We start from the raw sequence: 18,645 nt of genomic DNA on the forward strand, positions 1-18,645 counted from the left end.
TCCCCACACAGACTGAAATAACTGCTTTTACAGACTCCATTACAACAGCTGATTTCTTGTGAGGAGATTAAGTGGCTAAGGAGACTGTTAAAAGGTTAAAAGGTTGCTACAGTTTAAGGTAGTGTTTCTTTTTTATTATTATTATTAGTAAGTTAATGTTGCTTTCAAGACAAGCCTTTCTTGCAGAGGGTGGTGATTCTTTTTCACTTTTCATGGTGATTCTTTAAACAGCTTAAACCTCACCCACAGCAGTGCATTTCATACGAAGGTTGATGCATAGTTTTATTATGAGTTATTTATCAGCACATGCAATAAACTATGAAAAGTTACTGAAAATATTTTAACAGAAAGTTTAATCCAATAAATGAGAGGAAATTGTTTGACTTGTAAATTTCATATAAGGCTACTACCAAACATTTCCTATCACATACAAAAGATTAAAACTACTTAAAGGCTCTTGAAATCTTAGGATAGATTTTCCATTGTGCATCTATACTAAAGTATGGAAGTGAAAACAGTGCTGAAAAAGTGTTTTACTTTAAATAACAGTCTAGCTGTTATTGCTGCTTTTCAAGGAATCTGGAAGTATATAATGAAAACAAAGCTAAATAGTTAAATAGATGTACTTCGATCATTACTGCCAATACAATGAGCAAGTTAACTACCAAAGGTTCTCAGAAAGTTTTTATTACATACATAAAGAGAACTGTACACAAATAGGGAAATAAAGTTGCTTTAAAATGGAAGATTAATGATCAAGTACAGTATTTACAGCTCAAGTGTTACCCATTAGTGTTATTTTATTTTCTTGTATTGAAGCTATTATACAAACATGTAGTATGTCCACAACTCAAAACGAGCACCTTTTTCAAAGATGTAGTCCTGTACAATTGATAAGTCAACTGGTTGCTTCTGTCACTCCTCTCCTTCACTGTTCTTGTTCTGAAACTCAAAGACAGCAATGCTTAGGTCACAATCCTTAGCTCAGGTAGCTTCAACAAGTAGAAATACAAACATTTAGTTCCAAAATGCAAACTGGCAGAATGCTTTCTATCCACAAACAGTTTATGAAGAGATAAGCTGCATCGTGCATGTTCTACTGTTTAAGTCAAACTTTATGAAAACTGGGTAGGGGGGCACTTTTTTCTTTTTCCATTGTCTAAATGGATACTAATTTTGCCTTCTTCATTTTTAAAGATTTTCATACTCACATTTCTGACCCCTCCTCATTTGCTCAGCCAAATTGGGATGGTCATAATAGTGGCTGTATTTGTGAAACTTACAGTGCAACTGTTGCAGTCCTCAGTATAGGTGTCAAATACTTCAGCCTTTTTCTAACTGTAGATAGCTATCTTAAGTGGATTCTGTAAATGTTTCTAAATTATTTGATTTCTATAGATTGCCACAGTCAAAAGTTTAGTTACATAAATATGTGGCTATCCTCTGAAAACAACAAAAATATTAAGGACCTTTGAAACTGCATTATCTGTATATAAATCGAGCACATTTTAAATGAGTAGAAACCTCCAGCCAAGTTACCAAGTTATTTTAAAAAAGACTTGTGATTTTTAGCTCTGATAGCTTCAACACTATATGTTATAATGATGGATAATCTGGAAACAGATTATACAACAGTGATATTAAGTAACTTAATTAAATTTAAAAGTTAGATTTCAAATTAAAAGAAATGTCATTTTTAAAAACGATCAACCATTTCCCTTCTTCACTTTGCCTTAACAGTTTCTTTCCAATTCACAAGAGAAGAAACACAAAAGGACATATTATACATTCCTTTTAACCACTGGTATTCATGAAGTAACTTCTTCTTAAAGTCTTCCCTAGCTACAAGATGAACAACAAGAAGCATGGGAAAAAAGTATGCTCCTGAAAAAACCACTTCTCTACATCATTTACTGGACTTCAGAGTGAAATTGTACATCACTGCAGACTTGAGACATCTTGGTCATTACATTTAAACTTAATGAACAAACTTTTCAAGTATAACTCCAGGCACAAATCAGAGGAAACAGCTTGCTATCAGCACACAATCTTTCCTACTTTCAAGTATCAAATAATATGCACTCAGATTAAAGTCTACCTTCTACGATAACCTTTTTTTTTTTTTAAAAAAAAAAGTACGTGCAGTTAAGTACACAGTGTCACCTAACCGAAGACTTCATTGCTATAACAGAGTACAATACTTCTCACTGAACTTATAGGCTACAAAAATTTACTTTTAATCCACTATATTTTTTCAGCTTCATTAAATTCATCTGTACACACAGAACACTACCTTTCTGAAGCAACAGCTGAGGATTTAAACAGCCATTTCCATTCTGGGCTGCTCCCCAGTCTAGACATTAAAAAAGGAATTATTCAAGAGGTCTTCCACCAATATGTATTTATGCACATATGTTAAGTTCTGGTGACAATTAAAATAAAGTTATGTTCTAGCCTTGTGTGTGTGATTTTTCAAGAATTGTTGATTTGAATTTCAAATTTGAATTTTTCCAATTGCTGATCTTGGCAGCATACCTCATAATACGGTATACATGCTAGTAAAGTCAGCAATTTTTGACAAATATTGCTGGCACAAACAGCTTACACCCTGTCCTCTACCTATAACTGTTTATTTTGGCAACACGAACTTTTAAGTTAGGAGATTTAAAAGCATGATCTAAAAATGACTCAGTTGTCTCTCATGCAGACATCAGAATTTGATATACCAACTTTAAAACATACAGCTAAGCCATGACCAGTAAAGAAAACAGATTTTCATAAATCTGGATTGTTGAGTTGATTTACTTAATCTGAAATGAAGAATATCTTCATAAGCCAATTATACTTAAGAATGTTTATTTCTTCTAGGTAACGCAATCAGTTATGAGAAAGGAGTTATGAGAACGAGCCAAGATTTACTTCACCTACTTAAGTGCCTCATCATTAATTTCATCTGCCAAGCTATGAGTCACACAAATAAAAGACTTCATAGCAGTAGCTGGCAAGCTGATATGAACATTTCTATCATGCTGGCTTTATGGAAGAACTGAGACTGTTTCATGTTAGCTGTTACTTTTAGGTATATCAGACTCCAACCTCTTGTGAAAGCTGGAGGAACATGCTATTTCTTTTCAACTACTAACATACTAAGAGACGTTAAAACACTGAAGGAACAGACAAAGTGAGCACCTTTTGCATGTTTTGGCTATTTATGTCCACCAGCTACAGTAGTTCTTATTTTTCAAAAGGCTATGTACAAAACCATGTGGCTGAATATGACAATGAAAGAAAAGGATTACTAGCATCTGCTTCGTAACTGAAATACATAAAACAAAACAATGAAAACCATTCTTACAGGTATTAGAGCTTTGACTCCACCTTCCTCTCCAATGGCATTATATCTCTTTCTCCCCCAACACAATTCAAATACATATAAACTGTAACGAAAATAAATATCGGTATTCCTTCTTCAGTAGTATTTCCTTCAGAATAGTAAAAACATTGTACTTTAAAAAGAGAAAGCTCCAAGTAAAGTAATCAGGAGTACTGTCTTCGGTCCATATTGATTATTCAAAGCTGGTTAAATTATTGGTTTCTTTAAGAAACTGAAGAGCAAACCTCAAATTACACCATTAGTCGCAGTAGAGCTTATTTTCATAAACTTGTAACAACCCATAAATAAAAGAATAACTATTTGGAAGATTTTCTGAAAAAAAGATTTTTTATTATATCAGTAAGTCAGAATTGTGTGGAATGTATAAGTCTTTAACAATAGCAGCTTCTAACAAAGCAACAGAAGCATCTTTACATTGAACAGTATATCCAGTATTCGAATGCCTCCTCCAAAGAGGAAGTTGTGTCGATATATTTGTTCTCTACTATAAATTAATAATTTACAATGCACAGAATGTGCTTAGTGATACCATGCAGAAACACGCAGAGCTATTTAAAGATAGCTCTAAACAATTTTGGGTAGACATCTGCACAATGCTTTATTGTCCAAAGCAAAGCAGAGTACCATCCGTGCCATTCATGCACAAGATATTTCTGTAGCTTAGTAATGATGAAAAAAATCCTAGGTTATCCTATTTTTTTTTCTTTTTCTTGGGCAAGTTATTTCAGCTGTTACTTTCTGTAAAATACAGACTACACCTCCAAAACATAGTTAATACACATATTTATATAAATAGCATATACATGTATACACATACCATGCTTTGAGTAGAGCACCTTTTACAAGTTTAACAATACTGTTCCTAAGGACGTGGAATGAAGCCTCCAAGTTTCAGAGATGTAAGGCCACTTGTATGTTTCCTCTACTGGAATTACTATTCATTAAGTTCATGCCATGATCAAGGAACATTTCATAGATGAACTAGACATCCTCATTTATCCCTCACAAGAAGCATTTAAAAACTTCATCTGTTACACCAGCTAGGCACTACATTTACTGCCTATTCATTGTTGCTAGACAACATCATATAAAGCAGAGACAAATAAGCACCTAACCACTTTAAATGCGATTACAGTGATCTGTACAATAAAAATTATTTGGAGGAAGGTTATTCAACATCTGCAAAGATACCTCCTTGTCAAAGGAAGAAGGTTAGAGTGACAAAAAATTCATTGGCACTACAACTAAAATGACGAATGAAGTTTTATTAGTTACATAAATTTCCTAAGTTAGCAGTGGTCTCATAAGAGTTTAAGTTAGTGAAACAAAGCAAGCCTTTGAACAGTGATAGCGTAAGAAAACCCATATAATAAGAATTGAGATGTTCAAGGTAATTTGGAGACAGGAAACAAGATTCAGGGTGAAGTAAAGACATGAGACACTTAAAATTACTGAATGCAATGCTTTGTGAGAGGGTTGTTTTTGATTCAGACAAGCATTTCTAAGTTGTCAAACACAAACACTTTAAAGTCTGTTGGATGAGACATATCAAATAACCAAGCTGATTTATAATACCTAAAAAAAACACAATGAAGAGAGCAACTTTTAAAAATCTTCTCCCCTAAAAATATACTTTACAAGGCACATTAGGAGAAATATCATTGATTTTATTATTCCATTTGAATTAAATACCTGAAACCAGTTCTCATATCGTAAGACAATGGGGAGAAGTTTAAAATGCATTTTGACAGATGCAATAACTTTAATAGACAAAGTGCTATGACTTATGCCAAAAAGAATCAGCAGAAAGTAAAAAAAAATAAAATAATAATAATAAAAATAATCAAGCCATGAAAAATAAGTTTTGAAATCAAAGTAAGGAAAATATAGGTATTGCACAGCATTTTAAAGTGACTCAAAGCTAAAAGTGTAACACTGAGAAGGTTTATAAACCTACATTTTACATTGTTCCCTTCATAGCCTGCAACTTTGTACATTTTGAAAAAAACTAAAATACTTCCAAAGAAAAAATATTAGCATCCTTAGTGCTTTAAAAAAAACAACAAACAAAAGAACGGTTTTTAATGGAAGAAAATAACAGAAAGCAGGTTAATTCATTATACCGTTTTGAAGCACTAAGCAATAAAGCTGGATTGTAAGTTGTATTTTAACCCTATTATTTTCTTTTAGCTGTACAGCAGATGCCAGTGATTTCAACAACTCTGAAAGTCTTTTTGACATCTTAACAGCAAAACCTTTGGGCAATTAATTATTCTTATCATTATTGACAGTCAACTTCTAAAAAGCATTCAGTTGAGTAAGTATGTAAAAGATGTCTTATTCCTCATACAGAACTTTGTGCCCTTTAAATTTTGCTCTTCATAAATAGCATTAAAATTTCTATTCACTCCAAATGATTCACACTTAAGACATCTCACATGCACAACAGTAGTGTTCCCTTTAAACTAGAAAAGCACAAACTCTGAAAGATACGTATTTGAAAGTTCCAGGTGTCTTAACCTTTCCAAGGATATAAAATGTTCAGAAACGAAGTTGTAAATACACCAGTCCCGCCCCACTTCCAAACTTCCAAAGTAAGGTAACTTTTATTAAGCAAGCTTAACATTTTTGTTGCATTGAAGACTTGTGTTGTTTTTGTTTTTTTTTAAACACTTTCCATTTTCATAGGTATATTCTCAAAGTCTGTATTACATTTGTCTATTCTTTAAAGAGTATGTGTAGGGTTAATAGTACTATCAGTACTTAAAAAGAGGGAGCTTACTTGCAGCAAGTAGCTTTTCTAAGGCTTTTAGAAGGGGTGGTAACCATTTCAGACAAAATAATTTAAAGGAACGCATTAGTTTAAGATTCATATGTACATACACAACAGATTATACTTTTTTCCTCACAGTCTCCTTAAACTAAGGATGCCTAAAGAACCAAAACCATGAAAAAATGATGTGCTGATCTTCAGTAAACTGACACAATTAATTCTGAGATTGTGCTAATTACATCAGGATTGGTAAAGTTGTAGTTCTTAAATCCCACCAATATTTGTCTACCACTGAAATTGGACCTAACTGTTGTTTTTAATGCTGAATAAGAGTAAAAAAAAGTCATCGTACTATTCCCCCTGAAGTTAAACAGTGTATATCCACAGCATTCTTCTATATCTACCATTTCAAAAAAAGCTCACCCAACCAACTGTTAAGAACTAAACTCCAAGTTTGGCACATACAGCAACTTACAGGAGCGCGCATTTATTTTTATTAAAACACTGATAAGAACAATGATCCTATCACCAAGCATTAGCCTGACTGGCAGCTACTCAAGGTGCTTTACACAGGGATTGCACTTTTCCTATGATTGAAGCACATAAGGCACAACGCAGAAGTACAAGAGTTCAGACACTAGAGGACAGTCTGTTCATTCGACTGAACCTCCAGATTTGTAGTGCATGTTCCACATCGCTTCCTTTCTCTTGCACTAGCATTCAAGTTCATAAGCTGTTGAATCCACTTCCAGGAAGCTTCTCTTCAGATCAGAGATTTCTTTAGGCTAGTTGAAATTCTTTTTTTACATAAGCCTCAGAGCGTTGCAAGAATCCTTGAAAATGAGATAATTAATGTCAGTACTGTCTGTCCAACACCAAAGACAAGAGCTTCTAAGGGAGCCATATTCTTTCCTGCTACTCTGTAAATTCCAGCTACTGCAGCACCTAAGAATCACAGGAAAAACAAACAACCATCAAATTACACATGTAAACCCAAGGCTGAAATATATGACAAATAATTTACTGTGCTTATGCATCACTTATTTCTAGAATATTACCAAACACTGTATTACTTCATGGTATTATGCAATAATTTAGCCTTGCTTGACTTTTTCTAGTTTTATGAAGAGCCTTCAGGGATGATTCTCCCAATTGAATCAGATTAACTTTCACAACACAAGCTTGATTTGAAAAAAAAAAGTGAATCTTGCTATTTCTCTTTAGGTGTATTCAAATTTAATCTTTTTTTTTTTTCCTTCTTATTTGCCTTCTGCTAATTTGAAAAATTAGCAAAAACAACACTAAAGTTTGGTTTAATTGTGCTTGCATAAATAGGGAGAAGACAACAATAAGACTTCTGGAGTCTACAAAACAATTGAAAATTTCTATGAACTTCATTTAATATTTCAGTTAAATAAGCAAGTCATACTGTGTCAGTTTAACTTTGATTTAAACTACTAATTTAACAGTTGTCCAGCAAATCAAGCAAAAACATGAAAAAAGATCAAGGAGTCAACCATGAAAGTGTATGGGAAGAAATCTCTACAGATATCATTAGATTTTGAGTTATATCAAATTAAGACATCACTTTGCTTGTAGATGTGTTCAATTCCCATTTGTATAACATTACATGATCAAGATAAGTCAGCAACAAAATACTGCATTGTAAACAAAGCCAGTTGCTCCTAACTCCCTCCCTTTCCCTCCCATTGTCTTTTACATGCTGAATTTATCACATGCATTTAAAGAGCAAAAGTCACACAGCAAAGGAATAGTTGCGTTGACTTGAAACAAGTGCCTGAGAAACATATTCTTTGCTACCAATCAAAATACCTGGCTAATGACGAAGAACATTTTCTTCTCAAATGATGTCTGAATATAGACACCAAAATGTTCATCCAAAAAAAAACATCTTGTATACATCTGTCTGTGGATAAAAATTTTACTCAATCCATACCTCAGAAGTTCACTTAGAATAAAGCTTTCTTTAAAAAAAAATATTTTTTTCTGAGCTAATATTTGTTGTAGAGTGCTTGTTTCCCTTACCTAAAGGGCACGCTGAATTTTCTGCCCTTTGAGGTTTTGGCCTTCAGGAAAAAAAAATAAAAATCTTAATTGTGAAATAGTTATAGAACTTTTTGTATATAATGTCTGAGAAGCCAATTAACTACTATTAAATGATTCTAGAGAATACAAAGATGCTTCTGCAAGCTCTAAGAAAACTGAAAAGCTACCACAGTTTTTGAAATAAATACCAAGAGTTTAAAAAAAAAAAAACAAAACACAATGGAATTTCCTCATTTTTACTCAGTCATTAATATGAATAGTTTGCTGAAGTGATCAAAAATCCCTTAGTCAGTACCAACAGACTTCCTAGAAGTACAATCCATATCTGAGTATCACCTGATATCTTAAAAAGATTTATTTATCAAACATTATAGGAAAAGAATTCACTAATAATTGTTTCTTTAAAAAAAAAAAAAAGTGAAGTATATTTTGTCAGAAACCTCACAAGGCTAGCCTTAGATTATTTCACTCAGCCACCCTGCATAAGCTTTTCCATTTGTTCCTCTACTATTGACTTGTCAAAAACTGAAAAGAGATCCTTGAGACTGAGCCCAGTACTGACATTAAAAATATTCAGGTGATTGAACTCTCAAACTGAATTCAAATTGCTAAGGTTTATTAACTAGTAGCATCAAATTATGGTATACCAATAATAGAAGTGTTTTGCTTCTTAAGAAAACATTGAGATATTTTGGAAAATATCACTAATGAAAACATTTAAAATGTTATAGCTTGATAATTATGTGTTTATATTTGTTGAATAACCGTGTGCAATACAACCTGTAATGCATAACCCAACACAATTGGTACAGAGCCAGAGTATACTACAATAAGTTGCCATTGAGGAAATGACAACATCACCAAAAGAGTGTGTATTGAGGGAGGAGGAAGAATAGACCCTTTGGGATAAAATGCAGCTGAAATCCTTACTTCAAACTGCCTAACATATCTCTTTCTGGGGTTATTTTTGACAGTATTCACCACTATTCACTCAGTTTATTGCCTTTGTTTTTTTAAAACTAACCATGTTTTTACAAAGCCTAGGAATTGAGGGGTTCGCTCATGGAAATCCGTTTGGTACTTGAATTTCTTAAGTACTGGATTTCACCTATCCAAGAAACTAAATCCTTAACTTCCATTCCAGCTTGCAGTATAATAGCTATTGAAAATACTCTTTAATATTGTATTACTATAATTGGCCTTCAGGAGCTCCTCGCAGCATTTCTTTCAGGATGAAACAACCCATTGTCATCCAGAAACAAAAACGTTTTTAGCTAACCCAGTGACAATGTTCTGTGCAAAACCACTGGGAACAACATAATAAAAGTCCACAGTGCAAGGTTGGAGAAATTCTCAGGTGAAACACATTATTTACACATAAACAGTGCTGTTTATTTGTTAAATGTTTTGACATGTAAAACTGGATGTCCCAAAACACAACTGTGTTACTCCTCATGCATAAAGACGAAGAAATTTCATTTCACAAACACTGATCATTCCCCACTGCAGAATACTACTGAAAAAAATCTCGGCTTGGATACCCAGCAACACATTTCCTGTCTTTTATTCTTCAGAAACAGTCAGGCACAGTCGACCTAACAGGGCCACTGCCATTTTACACATAGGACAATTCAATGTCAGCATAACTCACAATGTGAGATTCTCAACAGGTTCCATATATGCCTTACCTTAGGAGACAAAATAAAGTAGAATTATACTGAACTGCTGTTAAACACTGAAAATTCCAGGCTAGGAAATATACAGCAATTAAAACATTGCTTTGAGTAAAACCTTAAGGAAGTATTTCTTCAGAAGCTTGTATTCTTATTTAATCTTGAAAGTCAGCAGGCAAGAATGACTTTCAGTATGAGAAACTTGAAGAAATAATCTCCTACAAAACACTCATGAGTGAAGCTTAAGTGTTACCGCTACTCTGATAATCTGTACAATTTAAAGACAGAATGAAAGGCAACACTGCTTACCTACAGTTTAAGGCTATATGACAGTCTCTAAATTTTCAGTTCCATACCCTCAAAGACTTTATAACTAACATCATTCCTTCCTACACCAAATAAATTGGAAATTATTACAACCACACAAGACTGAGAAGGTCTTTCAAATCCATAAGCCAAACTGTTTGGTCTGTTCTCTGAGTGGCATGCATAGTTCAGATTGTTATACAGTCACTTAAAAAAAAAAAAAAAAAGTAAAGTTTGTTTGCTGCAAGTCAGTACCTACACAGCACCTTTCCTTCCTTTAAGAGAGCAACACCCTATCCAAATGCAATTTAAAAACCTCCAGCAGGCTTAAGGAAATGAGCAAGAAGTCAGTCCTGTAATCAATGGGATCAGAGCTTCATTTCCAAACAAAATGGCTGTCTTGAAGAGTATTGACAGGTGATCTTGATCAAAAACTTTTGGCAAAAGGTCTGCACAAGTATGATAAGATGGGACTACACTTTCTGGTCTCAAAAAGGTATTACCTATCAAGCATACATATTTGAACAGCTTGATAGCTAAAGTTTACAAGATGAAAGACTAGGACAATCATCCGCTGACAATTCTGGAATCATTTCTATCTTTACTACAACAGGAAGAGAAACTCAGCTGTCATTTTCATTAGAATTGCTACATGACTGAAGCAAAATCCTTAATAAACAATCACCAAACCACTAAGAGAAGCTTTATTTGTTTTAATATTGATTTAAATTTAGAGTAAGTAAAAACACAAAAGACAGACTTACTGGTTATCATTGCTCCTGTTACAGAACCCAGAAATCCAATGCTGACCACAGTGACAGAGATTAGTCTCCCCTGCCTATGCCTCTGCAGCATCACAAACATTAACACTCCCACAACACCATGGACAAAGAGAGAGGAGAAGAGAGCCCAGAGGAAAACCCAGTACCACATCTCTGAAAGAAAGCAGTCAAAAGATTAATATTTTTCAGGCAATACATTTGTAAGAGATTTAGAAACATTGCATATAATCAACAGTAAAAGAAAAGCAATACCCATTTCAGTCTTAAAAAGATTCAGTGTGAAAGCACTGGCATGTGCTCAAGACACTATCCCCTTTTAGCAGTTTATCAAAGAAGTAGCTATTATGATCAAAAAATTGTAAAAAGAAATCTAGCACAGTTTTTTGTGATAATACACCTGATTAAATGACCACCATATTTTCTTCAAAGGTTTCTTTAAAAATACAATAATTTAACTTCTTACTAGGATTTTGCAAATACAGCTGCAGAACAAAAAGTTATCTGAAATCAAGTGAACCAGAAAAAAGTCAAGACCTGTCTTTTATAATAAGGGACCACATCAAGCTAACATCAAACACAAAAAATGAGATTAAAGACTTCAGTATATCTACCCAGGAGCTGTAAGTGTTCTATTGAATTAGCTTCAAAAGGAAAAAAGAGAAATAAAGAAATACTAAAATGTAGTAATACATCCAGCTGCTTTATTCTAATTGCTTAGCACACACTTTTATAGGTACAGGTAGTCACTATTATTTGAGTCACTGAGCAAGGACAGGAGATTTTGAGAACGTGCAGAGTACAAACATTTCTAAGAATGCCAGACATGATCATTACTTTCAAATACAAGAGCAGAGAGCATCAATAAAGCTACATAAAAATCAAAGAAACTTCCTTACTTGATGGCTGTCTTCTAAAAGCATTTACTATAATTCAAAAGCGTAAGAAAAACTAAGGAAAGAAGTAAAACTCTAAATATATCCACTTTTTTTTTTTAAAGGTCAACTACAGTGATGATCTTGTGTGTCTCTATCATCATAAAATTCCGCAAACTGGTAGATGTTTTCCCAGCTATCACAATCCCAAACTTAGTTTTTCCCACAGTTCACCCTAAAAAAAATATACAGCTTCCATACAACAGTAGGACAATGTTTATCAGGCAAGCCAGTACTACTGTAGCTTGACATTCAAGCAGAAATATGACCCAATTAGCTAACTTAAAAATATACGCAAACACAGCAGATTAAGCAAAGAATACTGTAAAAGGATGCTCAGGAAGAATTGTTGCCACATAGTAACTGCAGTTCTTCGAGTCCAAGTCTGTAGGGCATACATAACCACAGCACAAAAAAAAAAAAAAAAAAGAGTTCAAACTTTTTCATTTAGCAGTACATGGAGCGTAGTGTCAACCCTTCCCCTTTCACACAGGCATAAAAGGCAAATCCATCTCATAGGACTTAGAACTCCTATAAATCAGGAGAATCAAAAGACCCACTTAGGAGGGCAACAAGGAAGATAGGTGGTAAATATACACACAGTTAATACTAACCACTGTAGTTCAAGACACAACCTCTCTGAGTGTTTGGATAACACACACACTGGGGGTAGCTCTAAGCAAGTCCATAGAAGTCCACACACTTTATATTTAGGGCAGAAGACAGTAGAACAGAACCATCCTCAAATGTGAGATAAGATGGAGTTCTTCACACACACTTTTCCCCTCCTGCTCCTTAAAGTGACATGCGTGTTGAGTGCATTCAAAAGGCAATTAGAGAACATCCAAAAATATTTCTTGTTCTACATAAATGCAGCTGTAGTGTTTAAAGAACGCAGCTACAAACCATGACTTCACAAAGCCTTAGGTTTTCAGCTCAATAGTATCACAGTCAGCAATGCAAGAAATGAAGGTAGCGTTACATGCAACTGCAATAACCCAGTACCTTCTCATAATATATCATTTATACCTCTGTTTTTGCCAGACTGACTGTAGATGCTAAAATCTGCAGGTATTTACTTCAGAGCAGTTGGAGCGGAGGTGGGCCGAGGGAAGAACCCCGCATATCTTCATGATGGTAGGAACCAAACATTTGTTTAGATGTGAAAAGGGCTAAGACATAGGCCTGCGATACTCCTAGATGCAAGTCAGGCAGCCGGATGGGGGACACAGCAAGCAGTTGTGGACTGGTTAACTGTCTTTCATCCTGCAAGTAGGCAAATTACTTACAGAACACCAATTTGGAGTTTGTATTTGTATACCTCCAAGTACACGTTGCAGATTATCCACTCTCCAATTTGTGTGCAAATTTGTTGAGTAGCTGATTAGGAAGTTACTAGACAGAGTTATGAGCAGAGAGACTAAATGGTTTTTCCCCTTACACACATTCTTGCTAGATAGCAATTCGAGTCACTTTTATCCTAACAGGTTGAAAACAGAACTTAATCCACAGGTTTTTTTTTCCTGTGTAAGAGTTTGAGGTACTCTACAATTCATCATCATCCAACTCCATAATTATGATGAAAGATGGCCCTTGAAAAAATACTGTGCTAGAGCTACACTGAAGGAACCAAAGAATGGGTTGGGGATAACACAGAGACACCATGAGGGACTGGAGAAAGAGAATGCGACCTTCTGAACCCAAAGGGTCAAGGCTTTGCTTGACCAAAAAATAACCCAATAGTTGGAAGATTTTTAATATCTATAAATGAGGCAGAAATGAGACTGCAGTGTTTTAAGAGCATGCTGATACAACAGACACTTATGCCCTATATATGAGATTCATACTCTAAGGGGTATAAACACACCTTATCAATTGCTACTACCTTGACAAACAAAGCATGCTGTCAAAGAAGTTCATTATTTGTGTAACTACACTAATTAACTTGCTCTTCTGATGATATGAGCTACACAATTGGAATACTTTGCTGGTATGATAATAATGATTTCGTTTTAGCTAGTGGAAAGCTCCAAACACAAACCTAGCCTCAGGTATTTAGTCACATCCACATAGAGCTACCTGAAAGAGCCCTGAACAAAATTACAAAATGAAACTACAAAACAAAACCAAAAAACCACGCACTGGAAAAGATCCAGTACTTAGTGGCTTACAAACCACAACATCCAATCCATAGCACAGATCATCCTGGCTTTACGCAGGTGGAATTTTCCTCCCACCCCCCAGAAGAAGGGTACTGCTCTCACCCCCCAGAAGAAGCGTACTGCTCTGTTAATTTAGGTATTTATAGCTATTATATATAAGTTATACATATAACACACAAATCACATTATGCTTATCTATTATACATGTACTTTGAAGATATCACTGTAGGCATATACAACCTCAAAGATTAGACTTTTATGATTAGAAAAAAAGTCTTAAAGGATGCTAAAGTTTAAAATGACATCTGTATTGACTTATCAAATTTGAAGTTGCATTCCATTAACAGCTTTATCTTGGGCAAATAAAAAATGTAAAGTCAAAGTATGTAAATGTTAACACTTTTGAACATGATTTATATACCTGAACATGTTGTCCCACTGTCACTCAGCTTCAGTAAACAGGTAGTGAATACATCATTAGTCCTTCATCTTGAAGATCTTTCTTTCCCTCTAGCCCTTAGTTTATCTTGCCAGATGAATAGCGATTGCCTATAACATTTCATAAACCAAGACTGATTGCTCCAAAACCAAGCATCTGTCTTGAGATTCTGATCTATGTACCCAGTAACTATCTACCACTTACTGCAGAATTAAGTCTCTGTGCAGAATTCGAGTGTCTGCACCCTGAACACAAAGATACAAATTTCAGCCAACAAGATAGCATATGCTGAAGTTTGAATTAAGAAACTGAATAGTTATATCCTTGCAGATTTATGACCTCAACACACTCAGATTAAGAAATGCCTGTTTATTATACATGCAAACTTAACTTGGCTCTTTATACATTATAGTATTTTCTTCATTACTAGGTCCTTTCTTTAGTTACTGTATGAACTGGTACACCGGAAGTTATCAGGTCTATACAGTCAAATTGTTGTTTGTAGATGCTAACATTTTTGCTGTATTAACTGGAAGAGAAGAACTTGCTGAAGAGCACTGAAATCATTAGAGACTAGACCCCCTGAAGTTGCAGGATAGGGGACAACAACATAGTCCAGAAAATCAGGGGACAAATAATTGCAGAATGAAGCTTAGGGGGAAAAAAAATAGAAGAAGGCATCAGTCTTTGGAACACGCAATTAATGAGACAAAAAAAATACCTACTTTGCTTACAGGAAGGACAGAAATATTGCAAAGTTCCCTAAACTTGAGGTAGCATATAATATGAATATTTACTACAACTGACACTTGATTAAGGAGGCATTGGGGAGGCAAGGACAATCCCCAGACATGGACTGTATATCTCGAAACAAGACACTGGAACTCATGATAAGGAAGCGGCAGACGGACAGAGAAACAAATGTAAGGACTATAAATCTCAAAACTGGACATTGGAATTCATTATAAAGATACAACAAACGGAAGAATTGGCAACAACCAGCTCTTGCAATTAAGAAACATGCCAACTCAGCAGATTCCTGACCAAAGGTGAAAAGTACACTGTGAGGAAGACTCGGGGTCTTCCTCCCAAAGACCCCTGCCCACAATTCTTGGGATGCTCTACCCAGGCGCAAGGTGCCAAAAGGCTAATTAGCATGAGAAGCAAGAGAAGGCGGGGATAGGTAATGAATATGTATAGGCGCTTGTAGAATATTGATAGATTGATTGTATAAATTCAAGACTGCTTTCCGCTTTGGGTATGCACAATAGGTGGAGAGATCCCCCGTGCATCCAGCGTTGCAATAAAGAATATACCACTTAAAGGAATTTCGGCTTCAATCTTTGAATCACACTCATGCAGGGACATTTTTCAGTTCAGAATCAGTCATTATCCAACTCAGGTAGATCAGTAAAGCCTGATCTACCACTTAGCGCATAACTGGTGCATGCCAAGGGGCCACTTGGATTTGTTGGAGGAGCTAAAATAGGGTGAGGTAGAAGCCCCCTCTCCTCTCCCATAGGTCGCAGAGCCTTACCCTCACCATTTACAGTAATATGCCCAAGCGAAGGCAGGAAGCTACGAAGCAAAAGTCAGTGGGCCTGGGTTCAGCTACAGCAAACAGCGCTTGCTATCATGGAGCGTGATGGGCACATGGCAGGAATTCAGTTGTTTGCAGTCTCCTGTGGTACTTTGTACTATATTACCCTACATAAAAGGCTGGATTTCTGTTTGTATTGAACTTGAACCAGACTTACGGTATAAAAAAAAAATATTGGTTCAACTTCTCATTAAAACACCAAAAAACAACAACAAAACCAATCACACATCAATTAAACCACTGAGGTTTCAAACACTTCCTGGTTTAGGCTGGAGCTCGTATTTTATTTCAAAACATTGAACAGAGTTGATACATTTTTTTTTAATAAAGAACATAACTTTGCTGATAAAATTGTATAACTTTTTCAAACATAATCAGCATTGTTAATCTAAAGACAAATGCTTGCTTGAACAACTTAACTCCCAAATCCAAACCACAACTTTAAGTCCAAAAATAAACACAAAGCAGCCTTGAGGAATATTCATGGAACACTACATATTTATTATCTTTTTAGTACTCTGAAAAAGTTTCTCCTTCACTTTCTCCTTTCTTTTCAGCACAGAAAATCAGAACATCTGTTTTTGTACAATAATTACTTCTACAGTCAGTAAATATTTTAGAAAGATTTTATGCAAGTTTAACAACAGTTACTGATTAATATCAGTTACTACACTTAAAAAAAAATCACCTTACATATAATCAGGAACACAAACTTATATAAACAATTAAATCCACTTAAAGCTATTCATTTTTGACATTCCATGAGAGCATGCCACATACCCAATCATAGCTATTAGGACAACTTGTATTTAATACACCAATTCAGAAACTACAGTGAATCTACAACTGACACTAATACACTCTCCTACAGCATTATCACAGATGATTAACTATTTTTTTCATGTTCTTTAAATTAAAAATAATCATTTGACATTAAAAATATCTTTTGCAACTTCTTGTTATATTGCAAAAGCACCAAGAAACATTTTTTCTTACCTAACACTCAGCATTGAATTTCACAGAAACGCCTGCATTGCATCATGTTCTAATAAGAAAAACTTTGGAGGACGTCTAATACAAAGTTACATCCATTGTTAGCTCCTTCCTTTAACGGTACAACTAGTATTTCCACAGAAAGAATGCAAGAATAACTACTCAGGAAGTGAGCTATATTCGTGTGGGGACACACTAATACCTCTAAGATTTAATCACCAGACACAGCGATACAAAGTGTACGCACTTTAAAAAGTTTATTTTAAAAAGTTTAATAAAGTATAACCTATTAAAAGTTACTTTTAACTGGAAGTTAACAAGAAAGATCATAAAGCCTAAGACTCCACCTCTGTGCTACACATATGTATCTTTCACACAGATGGGAGGGAAAAGATGATATCATACTTTTTCAGAAGTATTAGAAACATACACCCTTTACTCAAGATTCTTGCAGGGAATTTACTCAGTAACATCCCTACTGTCAACACAAAGCCCCTTCTAGTCCGGAGGTAGAAACTCACCATTCCCTTTATGCCTGGACAGGAGAAGTAGCACACAGACATGCTTCCCTGCTCTATACCTTCTAAGATAGGGTACGAAGGACTGCTCTAGAACTTTTTTTCCTGCCAAAGCTCCCCTCTCCTAGCAGGCTGTAACGACCTGTCTTGAGATCCCCTTCCACAGCTTGGCTTCACCGTTCCAGAGCAGAACCCCTGAAGCTTACAATTAGGTTTACGTGCCAGCCCCGTTAACCTGTCACCCCGTTACCTCCCTCACTGCGCAGGGTGAAAAAAATAACAAAATAGTAAAAGTCTCTGCTTCTAGCATTCATTTTTCGTTTAAACAGCTTTCCCTCAGATGCCACCCATAAAAAATAAACCCGCTGGCAGCGCCGGAGGAGCCCTCGCGGCCACCCCGCTCCGAGCATCCCCACAAGAAGCACCCCAATCCCAGTCCCAGTCCTAACCGGGACTCAACCGCCCCAACGCCAACCGCCCCAACCTGCCCCCGGTTACCGGTGAGGCTGCGCAGGACGGTGCCATGTGCCCAGAGGCTCAGCACCTGCTGCACCGACAGGTTGATCGCGGACAGATCCCCCGCCTCCACCTTCATGCTGCCGGCCCGGGGGGGCCGCCCAACGGCCGTGCGTGCCCGCGTGTCCCCCGAGCCCCTCACCGGCAGGGCAGGGTCCCTCTCACCGCCCCGGCTACCGCCATCACCTGCGGGGGGCGGGGCGAGGCGACGAGGCCCCGCCCACGCACGGCCCCGCCCGCTCGGCCGTGACCGTCGGGCCGCGCGCCGCCTGATTGGTCGTTGCCGCGAGGGGCGGGCGTGCGGCAGTGGCCGTTGCAGCGGTTGGGGCCGTTGTCCCGGCGCCGCTGGGGCGCTGGCTCCCCACAGCGTGCCGTGGGGGTGCTCGGCGGCGGCGCGCGGAGATGTCGCCCGGGCACGGGGCAGGGCAAACCCTCAAAAGTTAAAAAAGATGACAAACCTTGAGTCAGTCCTAATCCTGTAACTACGCTT

The 18,645-nt window shown here is 36.3% G+C and overlaps 2 protein-coding genes across 2 annotated transcripts in view; both read right to left on the reverse strand.

Moving 5' to 3' along the window:
- The window catches only part of LOC137850495 (CLIP-associating protein 1-like), a 182,595-nt gene that overhangs the window by 118,036 nt on the left and 45,914 nt on the right, over window positions 1-18,645 (reverse strand). The gene's annotated exons all lie outside the window — the stretch shown is intronic.
- On the reverse strand, window positions 4,068-18,323 carry LOC137850494 (transmembrane protein 170B-like). The gene is made up of 3 exons (XM_068670533.1): window positions 18,138-18,323; window positions 10,978-11,148; window positions 4,068-7,112 (listed from the first exon to the last, which is right to left on the reverse strand). The coding sequence occupies exons 1-3, from the start codon at window positions 18,232-18,234 to the stop codon at window positions 6,982-6,984; spliced, it is 399 nt and encodes a 132-aa protein (XP_068526634.1). The 5' UTR covers window positions 18,235-18,323; the 3' UTR covers window positions 4,068-6,981.

Source organism: Anas acuta, chromosome 2 (genome assembly GCF_963932015.1).
Source record: "Anas acuta chromosome 2, bAnaAcu1.1, whole genome shotgun sequence".
Classification (NCBI taxonomy): Eukaryota; Metazoa; Chordata; class Aves; order Anseriformes; family Anatidae; genus Anas; species Anas acuta.

Excerpts from the sequence above, each read along its gene's own strand:
- LOC137850494 (XM_068670533.1), bottom strand. The coding sequence starts at position 18,234 with ATGAAGGTGGAGGCGGGGGATCTGTCCGCGATCAACCTGTCGGTGCAG. Across the intron at positions 11,149-18,137 it reads CGTCCTGCGCAGCCTCACCG|AGATGTGGTACTGGGTTTTC; the intron begins GTAACCGGGGGC and ends GCTTTCTTTCAG. Across the intron at positions 7,113-10,977 it reads AACAGGAGCAATGATAACCA|GTGCTGCAGTAGCTGGAATT; the intron begins GTAAGTCTGTCT and ends TGTGATTCTTAG.